General features: G+C 40.6%; 1 protein-coding gene across 2 annotated transcripts in view; it reads left to right on the top strand.

Annotated features, from left to right (window-relative positions):
• Positions 1 to 24,878, top strand: part of LOC127635562 (contactin-associated protein-like 5) — a 131,705-nt gene that overhangs the window by 7,589 nt on the left and 99,238 nt on the right. For both annotated transcript variants that reach the window (XM_052115669.1, XM_052115668.1), the window contains exon 2: positions 21,619 to 21,729. In XM_052115669.1, the coding sequence (XP_051971629.1) occupies positions 21,619 to 21,729 (111 nt within the window). The remainder of the gene's footprint in view (positions 1 to 21,618; positions 21,730 to 24,878) is intronic.

Raw genomic sequence — 24,878 nt, 5'->3', positions numbered from 1 at the left:
TTAGTCATAATTGTGAAGTATGTGGGCACGGCTTGCTAAAAACGGGCAACAGAATCAATTATAGTGCTGGGAAGAGTGGGAATGCCAAGAGAGAGGACTGAAGTTTGGCTGCATTTCAGTTCTTCTAGATGTTGGCACCAGACTATGAACTGGGTCATGCTGATGAATGATAACATAGGGGAAGTGTCGCTCCTTTAAAGGTGAAGTTTGGATTTCTTTTTTTATATATGTTAAAATATTCCCATATCCCAGTTTAATGTGCAGAGTTAACTTCAAGTAAGCCATTTGTGGTTGACTTCCAGAAGAATGTAAACACTGTAGCTGTGTCCCAAATGATGCATTATACACCATGATCTATGCACTCGACTATATATGAACTTTTGAAGTGTAGTATTGTCTGAAATGGTAATATATATGTTTTAACATACTGTGGTAAAAATATATTTTTTCCGATGCATCGCAGTCTCAATATCGATTCTTAAATCCCAAGATCAATCTTTCACTCATTGTGAAACTCTTTACAATGAGAGGAAATCACTCGCATTTGCAACCAAATTTCGCGCTATGCGACTGAAGTGAATATATTTGGCAACTGGCTGGTAAATGTTTACATTTCACTCACCAGTAATTGTGTAGTTAATGCCGAATTGACACTACACGATTTTAAGCCCGATTTTCGCTCGCCGACAGTTTTGTGGAGATCGCCGACAAAAGCCTGAAATCGTGGGCAAATCGGAGCTCGCTCCAGTGAGCGACGATCGCAATGTATAAACTATCAAAGACGCGATTTGAGAGAGGAGCCGACCATAGACTGTAAATAGACTGTGGGCGTTGACCATAGATGGCCAACGCCCCTTCTCTCTTTTCCATTGGTGAGAACTGAAGCCGCCAGTGTCCCGATATGGCGCTGACATCTTGGGACTTGAGTCTGCGCAGTTGCGATTTCGGGACCAGACCTGTGCAGTAGTGAGCAGGAAGTAAAGCCGCAAAATCAAGACCCCGCCCTCAACCTCACTGAATCAATCGCAAGCACACGCCCCACTTTTGACTTATGACAGTGTGAAATAATTAATTATAGAAATTTCAATATAAAATTTAAAGCTCAATCTCCTCAGTCCTCCGAAGATCCCGTCAGTTGGTGCTTCAGTGACTACTTCGCTCAGAGAACCTGTCAATCACAGCTGTCAATCATGATGTCACAGCAGAGTTTTTATAGCATCAAATAACTAAAACAAACTTATTTAGAAAACAAACACTTGAAATGACATCAACGTGATAGAAACTACAGTAAATGACAGAAACTATCTTTGGAAAAAAGATATGTGAAGTGTAATTTAATTGTTTAGTTGGTCTCACGTCCCGTTGAATAACATGGGGAGGCGGGGCTTATGACCTATACAAGGACCAGCCACCGGGGGGCGATCGAGATGTTTTGGCTTCACTTTTGAGGGCTTGTGCGACACGCTTGGCGCCGACGCGTCATATATCTCGATAATGTTAAATATCTGGACCCGTCTGCGATTCCAAATCGTGCAATGTGAAACGTGTTTTGACTGAACACAACGGCAGCGTTGACCTACAGCCAATGAGAGGGCAAGAAACGGGGCGGGAAGTTTCAGTGGGAGGAGTCCTGATGCACCTGCAACAGAACATCAACTAGCATGAGGTATCAAGAAAGTCTCACTGGACCGAAGAAATGGAGGATAAATGAGTGGAACATTGGCAGGAGCACCAGCGCCTATTTGATGTTCCTCTGAACTGTAGCACAACCTGGTGGAGAAAGAGAAGAGTTGGAGGGAAATCGGCAATTCTCTAATTTGGAGTCCAGGCAGAATCGTCAGGGATTCGTCAATAGTGAAACGTTTTGTGTCGCCGATTCCTCGTGTAATTTGAAAATGCTACGACTTCCATGACAAGACAGACAATTGTGTAATATGAACGGTACCACGATCCGACGTCTTTGATAGTCGTGAAGTGTCCAGCAGCGAGATCCTTTCACAGCGTGCTGAGACTAAAAGTTGCTCCGTGTAATGTGTGTCCAAAGACGAGATCCACGCAACCCATATTTCATTTAATAATATCGCTTTTACACATTTAAATCTAATCATGCATCGCACAGATGAGGTAAAGCATTCGAGTCCTGTCTCGTTAACATGCGCTGTTTACAGAAATGCTGTTTTTCTTAAAGAGACAGTACCGGTTTTAGCACGTGTTCAACCAATAAATGAAAATACTTGTAAACAGTATAAATCATGCAATTTAATATTGATATATTACCTTATTTATTGATTGAATATATTTATTTGTTCATTTTCAAAAAAGCCATTATGTCACCAAAATGATGAAAAAGTTATTAAATATAATTAGTACAATTAATATTGTCCTAATGAGCCCACGGTCCCCTGTACAAATAACATCATTAGCTAGGAGATAATTCCTTTTATACGCTACTACAACTGTGCGTTTTATTTATCACTTTCACACAAATAACGAGTACAGTGGCTTATTAGTACTTTATATACATGTATTTTTTGCTCTATTACTCACACACTTTATTATGATATCAAAACACTTTTACTATAACAAGTCATTTTAAAAACTATACATTTTAATGCTTGTATTACAGACTCACCTACATTTACACACTTATTTCAGTGTGATTAGCTTCAGCGGTAGATCACCCGATAGAGGGGTAGACTTTGAACTGGTAAGATCGCAGTTCGAGCCCAGCCACGCACGAGCTTGTGAGACGAAAGTGTCATAGAAGCAACACGAAATGATTAAAAAAAGTGCTTTTCATTTCACATTTACTTTTAGGACACTATAGGTTAGGTTTAAGTTAGAGTTTTAGGTTAAGATGGTATGTTTTACTCATTAAAACCTCCATCGAACATTCACCTTAAAAACGACACCATTTCAGTCGCTTTTGGCGCCCCCCGCTGGACATTTCACTTGTAAACCGCAGCCAAACGTGTAATGAAGCACGTATGTTCGTAATGCAAATATTGGACGGTAACTTAATGTTAATGAGATCAGGCTGGGTTAATTACCTCACTCTAACACATCTTATATGTGACAACATCAAGATAATATTACATTTTAAATCTGCACAGACAATAAAGCAAATGATGCACTAGTCAGAATGTGCAACTTGCGTTATAAATACGCCGTGTCTTTAAAAAATTCGCTACAAGTTACGCAATATAACGAACGGTCTAAAAGTGAGGACATACTTCAGTATATTCATTATGTGCTGTTATTGTTCGTTTTCTTCTCAATGTTATAAATTAAAATGTAATCTTTAATATGTTTGATACATGTTTACATAAATGTAAATTCAGAAGTTTATACATTTTTTGCAATGTTAGAAGTTTTGGTTAAAGTTTGGTTATTGTTGCTATGCTATTTTTGTCAAAATGACTATTTTTTGTCAAATTGGCTATAATTTCGGAATATGACATGATTAAATATTGACAAAATCTTTCTCAAAATACAAAAATTATGACTAAAATAAAAAATTAATACAAAATAAACCTGAAAATTAACACTGCCTTGAAAATATTTTTTTTGAGCTGTCAGGCAAATTCAATTTTGACTCCCGTGACATTAGTTTGGATCAAGACTATCTGATTAAAACACACAGAACATCTTAGCAACTGTATAGCAACACCCTGGCAACCACCCAGAACTCTGCATGGCGCATGGCAGCAAGTTTTGCATTGACAAACGACACTTCAAATACATTTAGAAAAGTTATTTTTGCCATTCCGTTTGGTGACACTAATGATACATTTAAGGGTAAGTCTGAACATTTTTGACATGTTGTAGGTATTTATTTATTGCTTATTAAATACATTTGTGTATGTTGTGTTATTGTGATTGTCCATCATTTAATTAGGCAAACACCTAAACAATAACGGCATGCGGAAATATGGCTTGCATGTCCCGAAGCGAGATCTAAGCCTCAGGATTTATCGTTTATCAATCCAGCAAGTAGCTTTCACGGAAAGGAACATAAACGCACAGAAGAAGATCAATTTGCTGAGTATACTCTCTATATTTCCCTGCAAAGCACATTGTCCATTATGATTCATGGGAGCACGGTGTCTAAATAAACTGGGCCGAGTACAAATATCCCTCGTATATCTTCTTTACTGTCAGTTATGAAAATGTGTGAATAGAAAGTCAAAGCTTGAATGGGTTCCTATGGATTCAAGGCTACGCAATAGTGCCAGTTGTGGGTTTTTACTATTTGAACTTGTGGTTGCCTCTCATAAATTAGCATTTATTAATACAGAGCGCAGCGTTTAAGCGCAAATTTGGCATAAAATGACGGCGCAGCTGTCAGTGACTCAAGTGTGTTCTTAAGGCCGAATATCTCTCAAGGCTTTAGCACATAAAGCAGTGCTCATATACAGTATTTTACACAGCTGTCAGCACCGATACAGCCGAGAGAATTCATCATCGTGAGTGATATTGTGTCTACAGAATATACTGCACTTGCTCAAATATTTCTTTGGCTTTCAGTGCAGAGTAATTTCGGGAGGAAAGATGTTTTCTTTGGTTGTTCTGCACATGCAAGTTTTTGACCAAAAAATAAAAATTCTGTCACAACAAACCTATATGCCCCCCCCCCCCCCCAACCTGGTCTCTCATTGAATCACGTTACTATACCAACATTTTTTAGAAATGTTTTTGAACGCATCTCGTTGAACGTATCGCATCAGTTTCCGAGTGAAATGAACACTAGAGGCTCTACAACAACAATGGCTTTTATTCACTGTCACACAAATCACGAGTTAAACGGCAGATTATCAGTTCATAAACACTTACTTTTCATCCAGTTCCTCACACAATGCTATCTGATGACAGCTTTTAACATTTTTAGCACCTCATAGTAGACATCTGTTTTCCATCTTACACTGACGCTAGAGGATGTAGCCTTTAGCCTCCTTGTTAGCGCATCCACCTCCCATGCCGGAGATGCCAGTTCGAGTCCCGTACAGAGCGGGTATTACAGGAGTGTCACAATGGTGCCGTGACCCGGATGAGAGTGATGTTTAGGGGGGTGAGTGTAATGATGTCCAGCTGATAGATAGCTGTGCAATGTGTATAAACCTCACTCTCCTGACCACAAGAGGTACACTAGCGTCTGACGCTAAAGGCTGTAGCTTTTAGCCTCCCTGTTAGCACACCTGCCTCCCATGTTGGAGACACCAGTTCGAGTCCCGTACAGAGCGGGTAGAACAGGAGTGTCACAATGGTGCCGTGACCCGGATGGGAGTGAGGGTTAGGGGGGTGAGTGTAATGATGTCCAGCTGATAGATAGCTGTGCAATGTCTATAAACCTCACTCTCCTGACCACAAGAGATGCACTAGCGACTGACGCTAGAGGCTGTAGCCTTTAGCCTCCTTGTTAGCGCACCTGCCTCCCATGTCAGAGACACCGGTTCGAGTCCCGTACCGAGCGGGTATAACAGGAGCATCACACAAACAACATCATTTTGTAAAAAACATCAACGTTCATTTCCGTGGAGCACAAAAAGGGACATTTTTAAAAACCGTAACCTCGTGCGACCCCGCGTCCACATGTGTGGATGTTGTATTTTGGCTTCGCAATACGCAGTTTTTAGGAAAACTGTTTGCTCTAGATTTTTTTTTTTTGGCTTGTTTATTAAGTGCTAGTAGTTACAAATCAAATTGGGAAATGGAAAATGCACACAGGAGTCACGTTCGGGTCTCAGGAGGTTAATGCATATTAAAGGACACTTTATAGCGACCATGCCTGTCAACCCCCAAAAAGGACAAAAAAACACCACGAACCAGTCCCATCAGGATTTCACCCCACTTTTTCCAGATTATTGTGGACCAAAATGACTGAAATTGCTGCAGCTTTCCTCAAAAATTCAGATGCCTTTTGCATAAGGCACTTTAGGAGTGGTGGTGGCGTAGAGAGCTAAAGCACATAACTGGTAATCAGAAGGTTGCTGGTTCGATCCCCACAGCCACCACCATTGTGTCCTTGAGCTAAGACACTTAACTCCAGGTTGCTCCGGGGGGATTGTCCCTGTAATAAGTGCACTGTAAGTCGCTTTGGATAAAAACGTCTTCCAAATGCAAATTTGTAAATGCACAATTTTTTGTTTTGTTTTATGTGTGTTATTTTGCAGTGAAATGACTTGTGTAATTTGTCAACGATGCATTATGTGCAATTGACTGTAATTATTTTAGTGCATAACTAAATAGGCAGCTAGCAAGCAAAAAATTATAAATGCACAGAATGCAAAACATTTAATAAGTGAAACTTGTGATATGGTTTATATGAGTTCAATGGAAGGCTGGAATGGAAGGTTTTCAAGCACTACGGAGAAATGAAGTCAAATTCACAGTTTATCCAAAATTGCAAGCTGCCGCAAATAATGCACAGACATTCTTAGAGGCGCTTGCTAAAAAATGAGTTCATATGACTCGACCTTTGAAGTCAAATGATGGCTTTGATTGACACATTTGACAAATTCTCCATTTGTGTTCCACAGATGACATTGAGTCACGTGCATTTGGAACAACAATGGAGTGATTTAATACTAAATGATCTTTCATTTTGGGGTGAACTATCCCTTTACAGTTCTTTCACGTTTGCTCTTTCACGCTAGATAAAAGCACCCTCAAGCTCTCACAAATACACAGATGGAACCTTGAAACAGAATGAGTAAAAAACTAATAATCAGAGAGACACTGCAGGGGTTGCGGCACAAATCTGAGCATCTCCCTGCAGTTCAGTGCGTATCTCGAGCCGTGTCACATTCTGTGTGCGCATTTCATTTCACTCTTCAGTGCTTCCCATGTGGTGGGAGACGATCGCAGAGTGACCTGCTAGCAAGCTAGGTCAAAGGTCAAGCGTTGCACCGGTTTCACCTGTCAAGAAAGCAGCTAATCAGATATTTCTCACACTTGAGGCATCAGCGCTGTAGAGAACTTTCTCAAGAGTGAACTGAATGCTGATTGGTTGTTGGTAATGGACGGGTAACGTTGTGGTGACAGCTTTATCCTAACCACTGGTAATTGTTCCTCATCTTAACTGTCCCGTGAATATGCACTTTTTACATTTGACATTTAATCACATTCATATCAGCAATGGAATTAATAGTGTACTAGTAAAAATGCTAAATAATGCTATTACAAGTGCAGTGGTACAAACTATATAAAAATGCATCATTGCTCTCAAAATACTCTTGATATATATAAAACAAATGGCATTTCAACAAGTAAAAACACAATTATTGATATCTGTAAATGCATTTTCTATTAGTATAATTTTATCAGAATCATTTGTCATTCACTCGTGTTAGAAAAACAATTACAAACATCAATTTTAACTTCACATATCAGCTTTGTAATTATTTGTCATTTGGTTTTCACTTGTGACAATGTTAATTTCAGATATATTTCTTTATATAATAATTTGTATCCCCTTTTTTCCCCAATTTGGAACTCCCAATTCCCACTACTTAGTAGGTCCCCGTGGTGGCGCGGTTACTCACCTCAAGTCTCAGTTGCCTCCGCTTCTGAGACCGTCAATCCGCGCATCTGATCATGTGACTCGTTGTGCATGACACCGCGGAGACTCACAGCATGTGGAGGCTCATGCTACTCTCCACGATCCACGCGCGACTCACCATACGCCCCATTGAGAGAACCACTAATCACCACCACGAGGAGGTTACCCCATGTGCCTCTACCCTCACTAGCAACCGGCCCAATTTGGTTGCTTAGGAGACCTGGCAGGAGTCACTCGGCACGCCCTGGATTCAAACTCCCGACTCCAGGTGTGACAGTCAGCGTCAATACTCGCTGAGATACCCAAGCCCCACTAACAGGGCTGGACTGGTAATCTGGCATACCGGGCATTTTCCCGGTGGGCGGACGCACTTTGGGGCCGATCAGGGGCAGACTGGCCATAAGGAGAACCGAGCGGGCCGGTGATTCGGTCGCAAAACGTGCCGAATGGGCCGAGATAAGCTATAATGTGCCGGAGCGTTATGCAGAACGGACCACAAAACGGCGCCGCGATGTGCAGAAAAGGACAGCATACACCCCCCTATGATATTTTTTAATTACTCTTCTGAAATAGAGAATCTATCATGTTGAAATAGATTTCTAATGACAAGATTTTTGATATCTTGGATGACCATTTTTACTTGTGCAAATGTATTTATTTATTTATTTTGCATTTTCACTAGTACAGTAATTCCTTTGCTGATATCAATCATTTTCTCACTTATGGGTGTTTTTTTGATGAACATTTGCACCCTTGAGTTAATGTCTTTTAACGTTTTATGTCATCTCTATGGTAGGTCTTGTTCAGACTGCCACTAAAATTCGATTTTTTTGCATATCCAGATTGTATCCAGATGAGCTTTTGATGGTCTGGACAGCAAAAAACCACAGGAAATCAGATTTTTCAGAATCTGATTCAAACCACATCGGGAGGTGGTTTCAAATGCGATTGAAATCAGATTTTTTTCAGGTGCGGCTCAGTCCGGACGCTCTGGCTGCTCAAATCTGATGTCAATTGGACTTTTGCGTCGCTTTTAACGCGACACAACGATGACATCAAAAATCGGAACATCACAATATTTACCAGCCTCTTCCGTCGCTCGGTCGCTGTGCCATGGAGGAGTTCAGGTGCGTACACACTGCCAGCGACTTTGTCGCTGCAGGTCGCCAGTGGCTGGCGGTGAAGTCGCTAGTGGGTGTTCCCACTACTGGTTGCCTAGTAACGTTTATAAATGACATTCAGGGATGTCATTCCATTGCTGTTGACAGCAAATCACTTTTCTTGCCACTAAAAACAAACATTTTGGAGGGGAAAGACTAAATCTAAATGGAATCAGTACATAAAATGCTTTATATCAAAGATGAATGAGAAACAAGGCGTGCTGTTTGCCAGAGTGTCTGTTTATCTCGCGGCTAAAATGCAAATGCCGGTCTGTCTGGGTCCATAAAATCCCACGATCTCAGATACACCTTTCCACGCAGTATTTTTCTTAAAAATGTCCTTGTACGTGGGAAGAGACATATCATAGAGCACTGGAAAATTGCTAACAGCAAGAATTTGCCTTTCATCCATCTTTCCATTACTGCAGGAGCTGAGAGAGAGAGAGAGAGAGAGAGAAGGATCACGTGAGCTCTCCCGTCTTCTCTCCTATTGGCTGTCGCTTCCGTTAGTCGCTCCAAAGTTGAACTTTTCTCAACTTTGTCGCATCGCTGGACACACCCACATCTAGCGCCAACGGTCGAGACAGCTCGTGTCGCCGGAAGTCGCTGTGCTCGCATTGAAAATGAATGGTATTGAGTCGCTGTCGCGCGCGATGTCACTGGCAGTGTGTACGCATCTTTCTGAGTTGTGATTATTTGGTGAGCGAAATTACGCAACTCACGCTGGCAACCCATGCAGATAGGTTGCTTATGTCTGAACGCGCAAATCTGATTTGATCACTTGCAAAGATGTACGTAAAAAAAGTTAATTGTAGATTCTGTCTCATTTTCTGCCCCGTCTTTAGGACGTTCTAATTTATGTTTGCTGTGATGTTGATATTACATACACAGCGGTGCAGTTATAGATCATTAGCTTTCATGGCAGAAACTCATTTGTAGTTAAAACAGCAGTTACAACATGCATGATGGATGTCATGAGAATTTATATTTAATGTCATTCCCCTCCGAGTCTGTCAGTCCATTACAACACTGAACATTCATCACACAAATTCTCCTGTCAAAGATGATCATTTATAATAAGGATACAGTTGAAGTCAGAAGTTTACTCCTTTATTCCTGATATTTAATCGTTGAAAACATTACATTAAATACATTACATTACATTAAAACATTAAATAACAGCTTTTATTTCTTTCATCACATTCCCAGTGGGGCAGAAGTTTACATACACTGTTAGTATTTGGCAGCATTGCCTTTAAATTGTTTAACTTGGGTCAAATGTTTTTGGTATCCTTCCACAAGCTTCTCTCAATAAGTTGCTGGAATTGTGTCCCATTCCTCCAGACAGAACTGGTGTAACTGAGTCAGGTTTGTGGCCTTCTTGCTTGCACACACTTTTCAGTTCTGCCCGTCAGATTGAGATCAGGGCTTTGTGATGCCACTTAAGCCATTTTGCCACAACTTTGGAGGTATACTGTACTTGGGGGTCATTGTCCATTTGGAAGACCCATTTGTGACCGAGCTTTAACTTCCTGTCTGATGTCTTGAGATGTTGCTTCAATATTTCCACATCATTGTCATCTATTTTGGGAAGTGCAGCAGTCCCTCCTGCAGCAAAGCACCCCCACAACATGATGCAGCACCCCCGTGCTTCACGGTTGGGATGGTGTTCTTCAGCTTGCAAGCCTCACCCTTTTTCCTCCAAACATAACGATGGTCATTATGGCCAAACAGTTCAATGTTTGTTTCATCAGACCAGAGGACATATCTCTAAAAAAGTAAGATCTTTGTCCCCATGTTCACTTGCAAACTGTAGTCTGGCTTTTTTATGGTGGTTTTGGAGCAGCGGCTCCTTCCTTGCGGAGCAGCCTTTCAGGTTATGTCGCTATAGGACTAGTTTTGCTGTGGATCTAGATACTCGTCTACCAGTTCCCTCCAGCATCTTCACAAGGTCCTTTGCTGTTGTTCTGGGATTGATTTGCACTTTTCACACCAAACTATGTTCATCTCTAGGAGACAGAATGCGTCTCCTTCCTGAGCGGTATGATGACTGTGTGGTCCCATGATGTTTATACTTGTGTACTATTGTTTGTACAGATGAACGTGGCACCTTCAGGCATTTGGGAATTGCTCCCAAGGATGAACAAGGCTTGTGGAGTTCTTGGCTGATTTCTTTAGATTTTCCCATGATGTCAAGCAAAGAGGCACTGAGTTTGAAGACAGGCCTTAAAATACATCCACAGGTACACCTCCAATCAGAAGCTAATTGGCTAATTGCTTAAAGGCTTGACTAGGGCTGCACGATTAGGACAACAATCATAATTGCCAATTATTCCCCTTGTAATTGTTAAAAAGATACATTAAACGAAACAAGGCATGTCGCAATCAGTCACAAAACACGCATGAGCCATTGAGCATTAGGGTTGTGCCGATGGACGATTTCATCGTCCATCGTGATGGCTGACCAACATCACGATGTAGAGCCACCATCGTGATGCCACGCCCCCTTTTGCGAGCCTTGCTAGTGTGACTCACTAATCCTAGTCTCTTCTATAGTTAACCTAAAAACTTTGCAGGGATTGCTCTGTAAATTATACTGAGAATATAACTAATGCATATATGCTATTTTAAATACTGTAGTATATGCCAGAGATGTGACGTGTTAGTCTGTGAAAATACCGTGTCAGGCAGGCTGCACAAATATTGATTGTTAGCTTCGTCTTTTTTTTTACATGTCTTACACTGTACATTTAGATTAAAATATTTTATGTTGTAGGCTACAAGAAAATAGCCTTTATTAATTAATTATTAGTAATTGTAGCGTCTCAGAAAATCTTGCTCATTGTCACATAGCTCTTGTATACACTGAAGCTGCAGTTTAAGATAAACCCAGACCAGCTTAACGCCAAATAACTTTTGTCTGGTTAATACTTTTAAAGAAAAATTTCCTTGGCCATAAATCCATAATGTCAAATCAAATGAAAGAAACAAGGTGAATATGAATAACACACATTTATTAAAACATAGAAGAACAACAAATAAAGAACAAGAAAACAGGAACAACACTCAGACTGAAACTCGGCATTAACATTTCACTTATAATTAGCAGCACAATTAACTTCAGCACAGGCTACAAAATAAATTATGTTATTGAAATATTGTAAAGTGGTCATATGAACTACACAAATGAACGTTTAAAAAATAATATGCAAAATCGAATAGCTCCAGAACGGATGGCTAAAAATGCGTAAAGAAGTCTAATATCTTTCACCATAGACCATGTTTAAATTTCGATGTTTCTGGCCAGAAATACCAACATATTCACTTTATCTGGTTTTAATAAGCTGCGGATTGGAGTAACTACACTACCCGCTGTGCTGAAGACCCGCTCTGATGGAGTACTGGTAGCACATATGCACAGATATTTCCGTGCTAATCTTGCCATGAACGGAAACCTTTTGTCGCTCGCTTTTCCACCAAGTCAGCGGGTCCTCTTCCCCATCAATGGCCATTTCCTGCAGGTACATGGTCATTTCTGCCTCGACCTTTTGCTCATCAGTGAGTAAAATAACGAAATTATAGTTTTTAAGTGGAAAATAGTATTTATGTAAAGAGATATATTAAAATAAACAGTGCACAACTCTTCTTAAGTGAAAGCTAAAAAAAAAATGCTTCACGTGTCGTGCAACCTACTGATAAAGCGCCGACGAGTCATTAGTTGGGTTGTTAAAATAACGAAATTATAATTTTTCATATAATTTTTGAAAATTATATGAAATTTATTATTCTAATTTAAGAGGGTTCTTGATAAGAAGAGACTGCTTTATTTTTAAGAGCATATCACCCGTGGATCATGTGATCATTTCAAGCAGGATTTTGATTTTAAAATAGCTTGATGCAAATGAGTGGTAGATCCTGAAGCATGTGGCTTAATAACATGCATTTGATCAAGAACACTTTTAGAAGTCGTGCCGTCTCAAAGCGTCTCTATAACCCCAGAACCCAAACTCACCACCAACTGATGAGCTCAACTCAAGAGCTTTAACTTGTACGCTTATGAAAAGCTCAACTAGTGCTGAATTATAAATGCTGCAGAATAACGGAAGTATGTGCAGCGTTTCAGGCAAGATCTGACTGTACTCCTATGAAGTCAAAGCAAAAGCAGAGAGACACATACAGACACCGTACAGCAAAAGCTCATCATACATTTTCTTTCTTCTACTTTTTAAGTCAACGTGAAATCAGAACTGACCCTTTCTATGTATTAAAACATGTTCCTGGTGTCAATCATCAATGCACGTCATTCTGAAGAAACATTTTTGTTCTAGTGATCTCTCATTAAAATGCAATTACTTAATCCGCCTCTGAAACGCCTCATCAAGCCATCACATGTCGTATCCTCTGATTCTGACGATTCAATAAACATTGCAAACAATACTACCAAAATGATTGATCCAAATGGAGGAGTGTTAGTTTTCACGCAAGTGTTAGTTTTCAAAAAACCATGTTTTTTTTTATTTGGGAATTTTTCACTTTTAATATGCTACACGTGGAACACTTCTGCGTTCAGGAGAAGAGGACCCTACATTTATTTATTTTTTCCTAATTGAATATCCTGATTGACTGAAATACTCAGAAATCATTTAAGATACAAACTGTTTACCTTTGTTAACTTTGACTGGCAGTTTCGATTGATATTTACCCATTTCATTCTTTATATGTCCTGAAAAGCAAAGGGAACTGGACAGAAACATTTTGATGGGTGGATGCACTGATGGATGGATGGATGGATGGATGGATGGATGGATGGATGGATGGATGGATGGATGGATGGATGGATGCACTGATGGATGCACTGATGGATGGATGAATAGATGGATGGATGGATGGATGGATGGATGGATGGATGGATGAATGGATGGATGTATGGCTTGATGCATGGATGGATGGATGGATGAATAGATGGATGGATGGATGGATGGATGGATGGATGCATGGGTGGATGGATGGATGGATGGATGGATGGATGGATGGATGGATAGAGGGATGCATGTATGGATGGATGGATGAATAGATGGATGGATGCATGGGTGGATGGATGGATGGATGGATGGGTGGATGGATGGATGGATGGATGGATAGAGGGATGCATGTGTGGATGGATGGATGAATAGATGGATGGATGGATGAATAGATGGATGGATGGATGGATGAATAGATGGATGGATGGATGGATGCATGGGTGGATGGATGGATGGATGGATGGATGGATGGATGGATGGATAGAGGGATGCATGTATGGATGGATGGATGAATAGATGGATGGATGGATGAATAGATGGATGGATGGATGGATGGATGGATGCATGGGTGGATGGATGGATGGATGGATGGATGGATAGAGGGATGCATGTATGGATGGATGGATGAATAGATGGATGGATGGATGAATAGATGGATGGATGGATGATGGATGAATAGATGGATGGATGGATGGATGGATGGATGCATGGATGGATGGATGAATAGATGGATGGATGGATGGATAGATGGATGGATTGATGCATGGATGGATGGATGATGGATGAATAGATGGATGGATGGATGGATGGATGGATGGATGGATGGATGGATGGATGCATGGATGGATGGATGAATAGATGGATGGATGGATGGATGGATGGATGGATGGATGGATGGATGGATGGATGGATGGATGGATGGATTGATGCATAGATAGATAGATAGATAGATAGAAGATCCCGCTTATTACACAGCTACTAAACAAATAAATATATGGACATAAAATACTGATTTGCATTGAAATTATGTCATTTGAGAAGAAAGAAATCGCTGAACAGCTGAAATCAAAGTTCTGCTGGTGTTTACATTGTAAAAATAACCATGTGCAGTCGTTACAGAACAATAAATGACAGCTGGATGGCGCCATTGACCAATCAGAATTGAGTATTCCAGATAGCCGTGTAATAAACCAATATAACCTCCCTGGGGGCCCTTTACACAAAGTGTGGGTTAAAAGGCCTCCTCAACACCTTTTTTAAATAAATGAATTGTATTCAAAACAACCTTCTGTTGTTATTTCTCACCACACAAATTATGTTGCTCCATCAATATTCAATTATAAAAGAGCCAGTCACCGTTTAAATACAGACATAGCCTGTCATTGCATGTGCAATAGCTATACAAGCTGCTTAGTGTAATCTGAGGTAAAGATGCATCATTTATGATACCGGTGTTGTCAGATTCTACTTCGGATTTGAAACATGTTCTTTTCTCGTAATCTTGACCAACCGTTTTGGGGATTTTGGTCTTTCCCCATTCAAGTAGATAGGAGCTGCACTTTTAATCTGCTTATATCCAAAGAAAATAGCTGCCGAATGTGTTCTAAAGATGGCCGCTGAGTGGACTGACTTGCTAAAAAGACTTTGATTTGATTAGATTCCAATTAATTTATAATTCCCATATGAAAGAAGCTCACAAAACCAATTTCGATACTTGTAAACATTGTTTCAAGTTCTCAAGTAATTATTCAAGGCAAGTGAAGAGTCAGTAATGAAGAAAAAAGAAACTAATTACAAGCAACAGAACAAATAAAAACAATTGAACAAAGATACAAATGAAGAAAAACAGCAATGTCTTTGTTGTTTTCATTAGCGTAATTTTGTGTGCAACGTTTAGCTTTTCTTTGATTGTGACATGGTTAAAATGGTTTAATAGCACCTCAGCATCTGCTCAGAGTCAAATGAGGTGATTGGTCATTTGTCAGTTTCACGTGTAAAAGTAATATTAAAAGTGTGATGAATTATCATCATTTGCTGTGTTCTGCTGGTGTCATTCACACCTGTAGGTGTTTCTGGAATCGAGAAGTAAATTGTAAAACCAGACGGCACATGAGCGAAGATGAGAGCGGCTCTCGTATCTGTCAGAATATTAGAGGGCTCCATCAATCAAAAACATCTCATCTGTGTTCATCTTCTTCTGCATAATAAACTGCAAGAGCTTTTCAAGAGAATTTGTTAAAAAAAAAAACTCTTTCATTTGGATTTGCAATTTCAATCCTAAAAGCTCTTTTAGTTCCTTCAAAGCTATAGAAACTTAACAATAGTTATATTGTCTCAGATGTTGCTACTAATATTCCTTATGGAGAGCATTTAAATAAAAACAAATAAGTCAATTGCTGAAATACAGTTACAGTAAAGAGTTAATATAACTTTTGTTAATTTGAAAATGTTCGAGTTCTTATTGAGATCTCTGATTTTAATATCTTGGGGAAGGGTATATTTTCGGACTTCATCTTAAATGCACCTGTCTCAAATCATCTTTCCTTGCTGAGTTACCCAGCCCCCCTTGAAAAATGTGTTCTTAAACTAAAATATATCAGTGTGGTAGTGGCCTTTGTCTGACTGAAATAGTGCACAACCATTATTTCTGATTGTATGGTACATTTGGCATTTTTGGAGCAGGAAAAAAGAAGATGACCAAAGAAACTTGAATCAGATTACATGTTTTCATCATCACAGAGATAAGAAAAGAATCACCATTCTGGGCCCAATGGATGTGTTTTACATAGGAAAAAAGAAAGCGAACAAAAAGCCAATCGCGCAGTGGTTTCTAAGGGATCGTCATTGGCCCCAAGCTTTCACGGCACGGAAAACAGTGCTGCCTTTTCAGATATGGAAATTAGATGCTGTTTTCTACAATATGGCTGAGACTTCAAAATGATGTCGTAGAGAGAAAATGATTGCTGCAATCCAGCTTTGGATATTTCTGTAGCGGGTTTGTCTGGACTATTGATGTTTCTTTTTTCTTTTTACAAGGCAAGGACAATTATGTTCCAATATATATTCAGTACTATCCCAGAGAATAACTATTGCCATAAAAGTAAAAAGGAGGGTTATTGTATTGCATTTCGGTGGCAATGCAAACACGAATACAGTATAGTTGTCTGGGGTTTGTATCATAAAACACACGTGCAGGCGTCTATAAACAATATTTTTACCTTTTCTTACATTTGCTATTGTATACTGAGTGATTTCTAGCCTCTGGCTATGTGGTTTCTTACTGGTTCAAGCCAAAGGTGTCCTCCCTCTAGTCTCTATGATATTCTGGTATGTTGATATGTGTTTTTTAGCCAGTTGCTATGTTGTTGCTATGGTTTTCTGATTGGTTCCTCCATAGTTACTCACTGAATCAAGTCTTGAGTTCACCCTCAAGTCACTGACTTTCTGGCCTGTTGCTATGTGGTTGCTAGGGTGTTCATGGTGGTTGCTAGGGTGTTCAGAGTGGTTACTAGGTGGTTGGCTCAAGTCACAAGAGTTCATCCTCAAGTCACTGACATTCTGGTCTGTTGCTATGTTGTTGCTAGTGTGTTCATGGTGGTTAGTAAGGTGTTCTGAGTGGTTTCTAAGTGGTTACTTACTGGCTCAAGTCAAAAGAGTCCATCCTTAAGTCACTGATTTTCTGGCCTGTTGCTATGTGGTTGCTTGGGTGTTCAGGGTGGTTGCTAGGGTGTTCAGAGTGGTTACTAGGTGGTTGGCTCAAGTCACAAGAGTCCATCCTCAAGTCTCTATGATATTCTGGTATGTTGCTATGTGGTTTATAGCCAGTTGCTGTGTTGTTGCTATGGTTTTCTGATTGGTTCCTCCATAGTTACTCACTGAATCAAGTCTTGAGTTCACCCTCAAGTCACTGACTTTCTGGCCTGTTGCTATGTGGTTGCTAGGGTGTTCATGGTGGTTTCTAGGGTGTTCAGAGTGGTTACTAGGTGGTTGGCTCTAGTCACAAGAGTTCATCCTCAAGTCACTGACATTCTGGTCTGTTGCTATGTTGTTGCTACTGTGTTCATGGTGGTTACTAAGGTGTTCTGAGTGGTTTCTAAGTGGTTACTTACTGGCTCAAGTCAAAAGAGTCCATCCTTAAGTCACTGATTTTCTGGCCTGTTGCTATGTGGTTGCTTGGGTGTTCAGGGTGGTTGCTAGGGTGTTCAGAGTGGTTACTAGGTGGTTGGCTCAAGTCACAAGAGTCCATCCTCAAGTCTCTATGATATTCTGGTATGTTGCTATGTGGTTTATAGCCAGTTGCTGTGTTGTTGCTATGGTTTTCTGATTGGTTCCTCCATAGTTACTCACTGAATCAAGTCTTGAGTTCACCCTCAAGTCACTGACTTTCTGGCCTGTTGCTATGTGGTTGCTAGGGTGTTCATGGTGGTTTCTAGGGTGTTCAGAGTGGTTACTAGGTGGTTGGCTCTAGTCACAAGAGTTCATCCTCAAGTCACTGACATTCTGGTCTGTTGCTATGTTGTTGCTAGTGTGTTCATGGTGGTTACTAAGGTGTTCTGAGTGGTTTCTAAGTGGTTACTTACTGGCTCAAGTCAAAAGAGTCCATCCTTAAGTCACTGATTTTCTGGCCTGTTGCTATGTGGTTGCTTGGGTGTTCAGGGTGGTTGCTAAGGTGTTCAGAGTGGTTACTAGGTGGTTGGCTCAAGTCACAAGAGTCCATCCTCAAGTCTCTATGATATTCTGGTATGTTGCTATGTGGTTTTTAGCCAGTTGCTGTGTTGTTGCTATGGTTTTCTGATTGGTTCCTCCATAGTTACTCACTGAATCAAGTCTTGAGTTCACCCTCAAGTCACTGACTTTCTGGCCTGTTGCTATGTGGTTGCTATGGTGTTCATGGTGGTTGCTAGGGTGTTCAGAGTGGTTACTAGGTGGTTGGCTCTAGTCACAAGAGTTCATCCTCAAGTCACTGACATTCTGGTCTGTTGCTATGTTGTTGCTAGTGTGTTCATGGTGGTTACTAAGGTGTTCTGAGTGGTTTCTAAGTGGTTACTTACTGGCTCAAGTCAAAAGAGTCCATCCTTAAGTCACTGATTTTCTGGCCTGTTGCTATGTGGTTGCTTGGGTGTTCAGGGTGGTTGCTAGGGTGTTCAGAGTGGTTACTAGGTGGTTGGCTCAAGTCACAAGAGTCCATCCTCAAGTCTCTATGATATTCTGGTATGTTGCTATGTGGTTTTTAGCCAGTTGCTGTGTTGTTGCTATGGTTTTCTGATTGGTTCCTCCATAGTTACTCACTGAATCAAGCCTTGAGTTCACCATCAAGTAACTGACTTTCTGGCCTGTTGTTATGTGGTTGCTAGGATGTTCATGGTGGTTGCTAGGGTGTTCAGAGTGGTTACTAGGTGGTTGGCTCAAGTCACATGAGTCCATTCTCAAGTCTCTATGATATTCTGTTATGTTGCTATGTGGTTTTTAGCCAGTTGCTATGTGGTTACTAGGGTTTTCCAAATGGTTCCTAAGGGGTTACTCACCGGCTCAAGAAAAAGAGTCCACCCTTAAGACCTTGATTGTTTGTCATGTTGCCATGTGGTTGCGAGGGTGTTCAGAGTGGTTCCTAGAGTGTTCCGAATGGTTGCTAGGAGGTTCCTTACTGGTTCAAGTCTAAATGTACCTTTAAAGGCTATTTGATTTTCTGGTATGTTGCTATATTGTTTCTAGCTAGATGCTTTGTTGTTTGTAGGGTTTTCTAAGGGGTTGCTAGGTGGTTACTGACTGGTTCAAGTCAAACGTTTCCCCTATGATATTCTGGTCTGTTGCAATGTGGTTGCTAGCATCTTGCAATGTGGTTACTAGGGTTTTCAGGGTTTCAGTTGGAAACTATGTCTTATTGTTGTTATATATATATATATATATATATATATATATATATATATATATATATATATATATATATATAAACTGAGAAGTAATTCCCACACAGTACATTGGTTTCCACATAAATCAATCTGGTTTTCGCCCTCTACATAGTACTGAAACTGCACTAGTTAAGGTACTCAATGATTTGCTTCTCTCTGGTGACTCTGGTTCTCTGTCTATGCTCCTGCTGCTGGACCTCAGCTCTGCCTTCGATACTGTCTCCCATCAACTACTCATTTCTCGTCTTTTGGATGTGGGTATTTCTGGTGCTGCTCTTTCTTGGTTTTCTTCCTATCTCTCTGATAGACAGTTCTACATTTCAGTTCAAGATTTTCACTCACCTACTGTCCCCTGAAGCAAGGTGTCCCACAGGGATCCGTTTTAGGGCCATTACTATTCATAATTTATATAATACCTCTTGGTCAGATCCTTCGCCGTCATGGTTTTAATTATCATTTTTACGCTGACTGACATTCAATTATATACTACCTGTACATCGACTCTATCTATCACAACTGACAAAATCTCTGATTGTGTGCATGAAATAAAAGATTGGCTTCATTCAAATTTTTTAAAACTTAACATGGACAAAACTGAGATTATTTTTACCGGACCTCCGTCACTCACTAACAAAATTCCTACTAACTTCACCTGCAAGTTTGCTGGCTCTCACATCAAACCATCCAGTACTGTTAAAAGTCTTGGTGTAATCTTTGACTCCTCTCTATCTTTCCATTCTCACATTAATTCTATCACTAAATCAGCATTCTTTCATCTACGTCGCATCGCTCAGCTCCATCCCTTCATCAGTATCTCAGACGCTGAAACTGTCATCCATGCATTTATCACATCACGTCTCGATTATTGCAATGCACTTTTTATTGGCCTTCCTGCTAGCTCCATTTCCAAATTGCAATACATTTAAAACTCTGCTGCCAGAATACTCACCCACACCAAGCGTTCTGCACATATCACCCCAATTTTGCATGATCTTCACTGGCTTCCTGTGGTTTACCGTATCAAATTCAAAATTCTCCTTCTCACTTTTAAATCTCTGCATGGCTTGGCTCCCTCCTATCTCTGTAATCTGCTTCACCCCTACGCACCGACTCGCTCTCTACGATCCTCCGACTCTAGCCTTCTCGTCGTTCCTCGGCATCGCCTTGTTTCGATGGGGGCAGATCATTCAGTGTTGTAGCACCCAAAATATGGAACTCTCTACCCCGATCACTCTGTTCTGTTAACACTATCTCTGAATTCAAATCCATGCTCAAAACTCACTTATTTGCTGAATGTTATAACTCTTAAGTTGTACTGTTTTTTTTTTTTTTTCAGCTGGGTGCTGTCCCATCTACCTAACCTTCTCATTTTCTGTACCTTCACTGTTATCTACCTGCTGTTGTTTTGTCTGCTGTCTTTGTCCTCTGCCTTTATTGTTGCTTGTCTATTGTAAAGCGTCCTTGAGCTCTGGAAAGGCGCTATATAAATAAAACTTATTATTATTATTATTAAAGAAATATGGGCTTAAAAACTCCCTCGCACATTTATTTCCCTCTATACAAATACTTTATTTCATATAATTTTGTGATTTTTAGAGAGGAAAATTGTCAGCCTTTCGTGAGATGACTGTAGGTAAAAGCATTTTATAACAGTCTTAAATTCAGCCTTATGAACTTTAATAATAAAATAAAGCAGAAAGGGTCTGAAATGTATTTTCAAGTGTCCCAATTTCAGAGCACTGATGTGAGAAAGTAAATTTGTGGCTGTGTTGGGCAATCGCACCAAATGTGACATTATGTCAGGGTCCTGATATTTTTAGGCAGTCTAGCTTTCATTAAAGTCAACACGAAATCAAAATCGACCCTTTTTACTTTCTTAATGCTTGTTCCTGGTATGACTCAGCACGATTCATTGAAGAACATCGTTACTAAGGAAAAGGTCAACATCAGATTGTGGAAGTAAAAGTGGGTTCTTTCTGTTCATTTTAAACATATTGTTTTAAACATCAAATATTACTGACTTTGAATTGAAAGTACATGTAAGTATTAAAACTTGTATCAAAATGTAGCATCCGTTAAAAGACATAAATATGGACGTAAACATTCACAAACATACATGTGGAAATGGCTGTTCTGTACATGTGTCTACTGTCCATATGTCAATAATATATTTTATTCTGTGTCTGTAGAGAGCTGTGATTCTCCACTGGTGTCCAATCTGCCCCAGTCGGCCTTCAGAAGTTCCTCTGAGTTGTCGAGCAGTCATGGACCCAAATACGCCAAACTCAACCGCAGAGACGGTAAAAACACACGTCAAACGGAACATTTTCAGTGGCTGAAATTTCGGTGCATCCCTTCAATTCACATTTACTTTGAATTACTTGCAAATATAGACAGTTGAATTTTGGCTATTTTGTAACATGTCCCATTCTTACTGTAAATTCATATATTGGGCGAAGAATAAATACAGTAGAAACACTTTTATACAACATTCCATAAAAACTCTGAATACACTGGGACAAAAATGTTAAAAGAAAGCCCAAAATTCTCTTTTTAAAAGGGCCTTTGTTTGGAATACTTATGAAGTATATAGATTGCAACCATAGAGTGTAAAAAAAGATGGCCGACGCCCCTTCGCTCTTTTCCATTGGTGAGAACTGAAGCCGCCAGTGTCCCGATATGGCGCTGACATCTTGGGACTTGAGTCTGCGCAGTTGCGATTTCGGGACCAGACCTGCGCAGTAGTGAGCAGGAAGTAAAGCCGCGAAATCAAGGCCCCGCCCTCACTCTCGCTGAATCAATCGCAAGCACACGCCCCTTTTGACTTTTGACTTATGACGGTGTGAAATAAGTAATTATAGAAATTTAGATATTAAATTTAAAGCTCCAATCTCCTCAGTCCTCTGAAGATCCCGAAAAAAAGTCAGTTGGTGCTTCAGTGACTACTTCACTCAGAGAACCTGTCAATCACAGCTGTCAATCATGATGTCACAGCAGCGTTTTTATAGCATCAAATAACTAAAACAAACTTATTTTGAAAACAAACACTTGAAATGACATCAACGTGATAGAAACGACAGTAAATGACAGAAACTATCTTTGGAAAAAAGATATGTGAAGTGTAATTTAATTGTTTAGTTGGTCTCACGTGGGAGGCGGGGCTTATGACCTATACTAGGTCATAAGGGGAGGCGGGGCTTATGACCTATACTAGGACCAGCCACCGGGGGGCGATCGAGACGTTTTGGCTTCACTTTTGAGGGCTTGTGCGGCACGCTTGATTGCAACAGTCAGGATCCGGAAGTACAAATCCCATTGGTTATTGTTCCATAGGGGAACTGATTTTTAACAATTACTTATAAACCTTTAAAAACAGAACTACTGTGAGCTCTGAGGCTTTTAATCAATAATATATGCTTCAGCTGAAGCCACACACACAAGCAATTTCTGCAGTTCCCGTAATCCTGAAGGGAAATGATCCACCAATCAGAGAATCGCAGTGAACAAAGTGCAGCAAAAGTGCTCTGCATCTCTTATATGTATTTGCATTCATTTTTATGCAACAGTACATTAATACATATGAATATATAGTAGGGGAGCCTATCTTGCTCAACGAGTAAAGACGCTGACTACCACTCCTGGAGTTGCAAGTTCGAATCCAGGGTGCGCTGAGTGACTCCAGCCAGGTGTTCTTAGCAACCAAATTGACCCGGTTGCTAGGGAGGGTAGAGTCACATGGGGTAACCTCCTTGTGGTCGCTATAACGTGGTTCTCGCTCTCGGTGGGGCGTGTGGTGAGTTGCGCGTGGATGCCGCGGAGAATAGCGTGAAGCCTCCACACGTGCTACGTCACCATGGTAACACGCTCAACAAGTCACGTGATAAGATGCGCATATTGATGGTCTAAGACACAGAGGCAACTGAGATTCGTCCTCCGCCACCCCGATTGAGGCGATTGCAAATATATATATGGTTGAATTTCAAAACACATTCATATTTTGGGTGAAGAATAAATGCATTTGTTGTTGGAGCCGTGGCGTGGTGTTTAGCACACATGCAACTGAGGTTTAAGTCTGACTTGCGACATTCGCTGATTCCATTTCTCTCCATACCATTCATTTTAAAATCACACAAAAGGCATATATTGATAAAATATCTCACAGTCTTGTGTGTCTGTGAGCATCTGGTACTATTTGTGGCTTTAGTGAGATTCAGCTACGTCTATTGCATTAGTTGTGCCGGCACTCTCTCTCTAATTGTGTAAATTGCAACCCACCTCTAATTTCAAGAGGTAATAGATCGGCTTCTCATTTCTCGAGGTAAAAGAATAATTTTACCTTTTTGACACGCTGCCATTGTGTTGAGTGAAGTGCAAACATGTTATCACACAGCTGTCAGAAGCTGACAACATTAATGACTGCAGTAGGAGGGAGTGTAAGTGTTGTTGCACACAAGATATAGCCCTCAAAGGCAAAGCGCACACATACATGCATGCAAGCAAACAAACGCGCTCGTGTAGGATGCTTTGGCTCGTCCTGCGATGAGCCAGAGTGGTGTACTTCAAAGGCGCAGGGCTCTGGATGGTGTGGCGCTGCGGCCAGCCATCTGGTCTGATGTTTCTGTTAAAAGCTGCCGTGAAAAAAGGGAAAGCGGAGGCTGCGGTCGCCTCATGCACTCACCTGCCCACTGGAGACACATCACAGCACAAACAAACTCACGGCTTTCCTAATAAAAACCCATCAAAAGCTGCTAGACTCTTTTGGGTTGTTGAGCGTTTTGTTATGTGCTGGATGTGAATAACATTTCTCCTCTGCGTCAATCCAATTTTGTAGATCCTACTGCTTTTCATTTGCAAATATCGCCAATATATATAATTACATTTATAAAGTTCTAGGTAAAAATAGCCATTTATTACTATGTATTGTTATGTTGGTGCTTATACAAATATGAAATAGCATTTGTGTGTTTATTTAGTGAAAAATACTTTCAATCTCAACCTGCTTGGCAACATATAAAAAGTGGATCCTCTGATTGAAAAACATACCCTACCGGGGGCTTGGGTAGCTCATCAAGTATTTACACAACATCCGGCCTGCCTACTCCTCCCCCGCCCCATTTCTGGAGAGAAAGTCAGCCACAACCATCTGCACCCCCGGTCTGTGGATCACCTCGAACTTAAAGGGCTGAAGAGACAGGTACCAACGAGTGATCCGCCCGTTAGTATCCTTCATGCGGTGGAGCCACTGCAGAGGTTTGTGAGCAGAACAGAGGGTAAGAACAGCCCACTTAATTGCAAGACACTCCTTCTCGATGGCACTATACTTTGTCTCCCTTAAGGTGAGCTGGCGACTAATAAATAGCACTGGCTGTTCATCCCCCAACCTCTTTCGAGAGCACCATGCCCAGCCTGTTGTCAGATGCATCAGTCTGCAAAATAAAGGGGAGAGAGA

This window comes from Xyrauchen texanus, chromosome 43, assembly GCF_025860055.1.
Source record: "Xyrauchen texanus isolate HMW12.3.18 chromosome 43, RBS_HiC_50CHRs, whole genome shotgun sequence".
In the NCBI taxonomy this organism is placed as follows: Eukaryota; Metazoa; Chordata; class Actinopteri; order Cypriniformes; family Catostomidae; genus Xyrauchen; species Xyrauchen texanus.
Note: the sequence above shows the minus strand (reverse complement) of the source record. Positions and strands in the feature narration are given on the sequence as shown.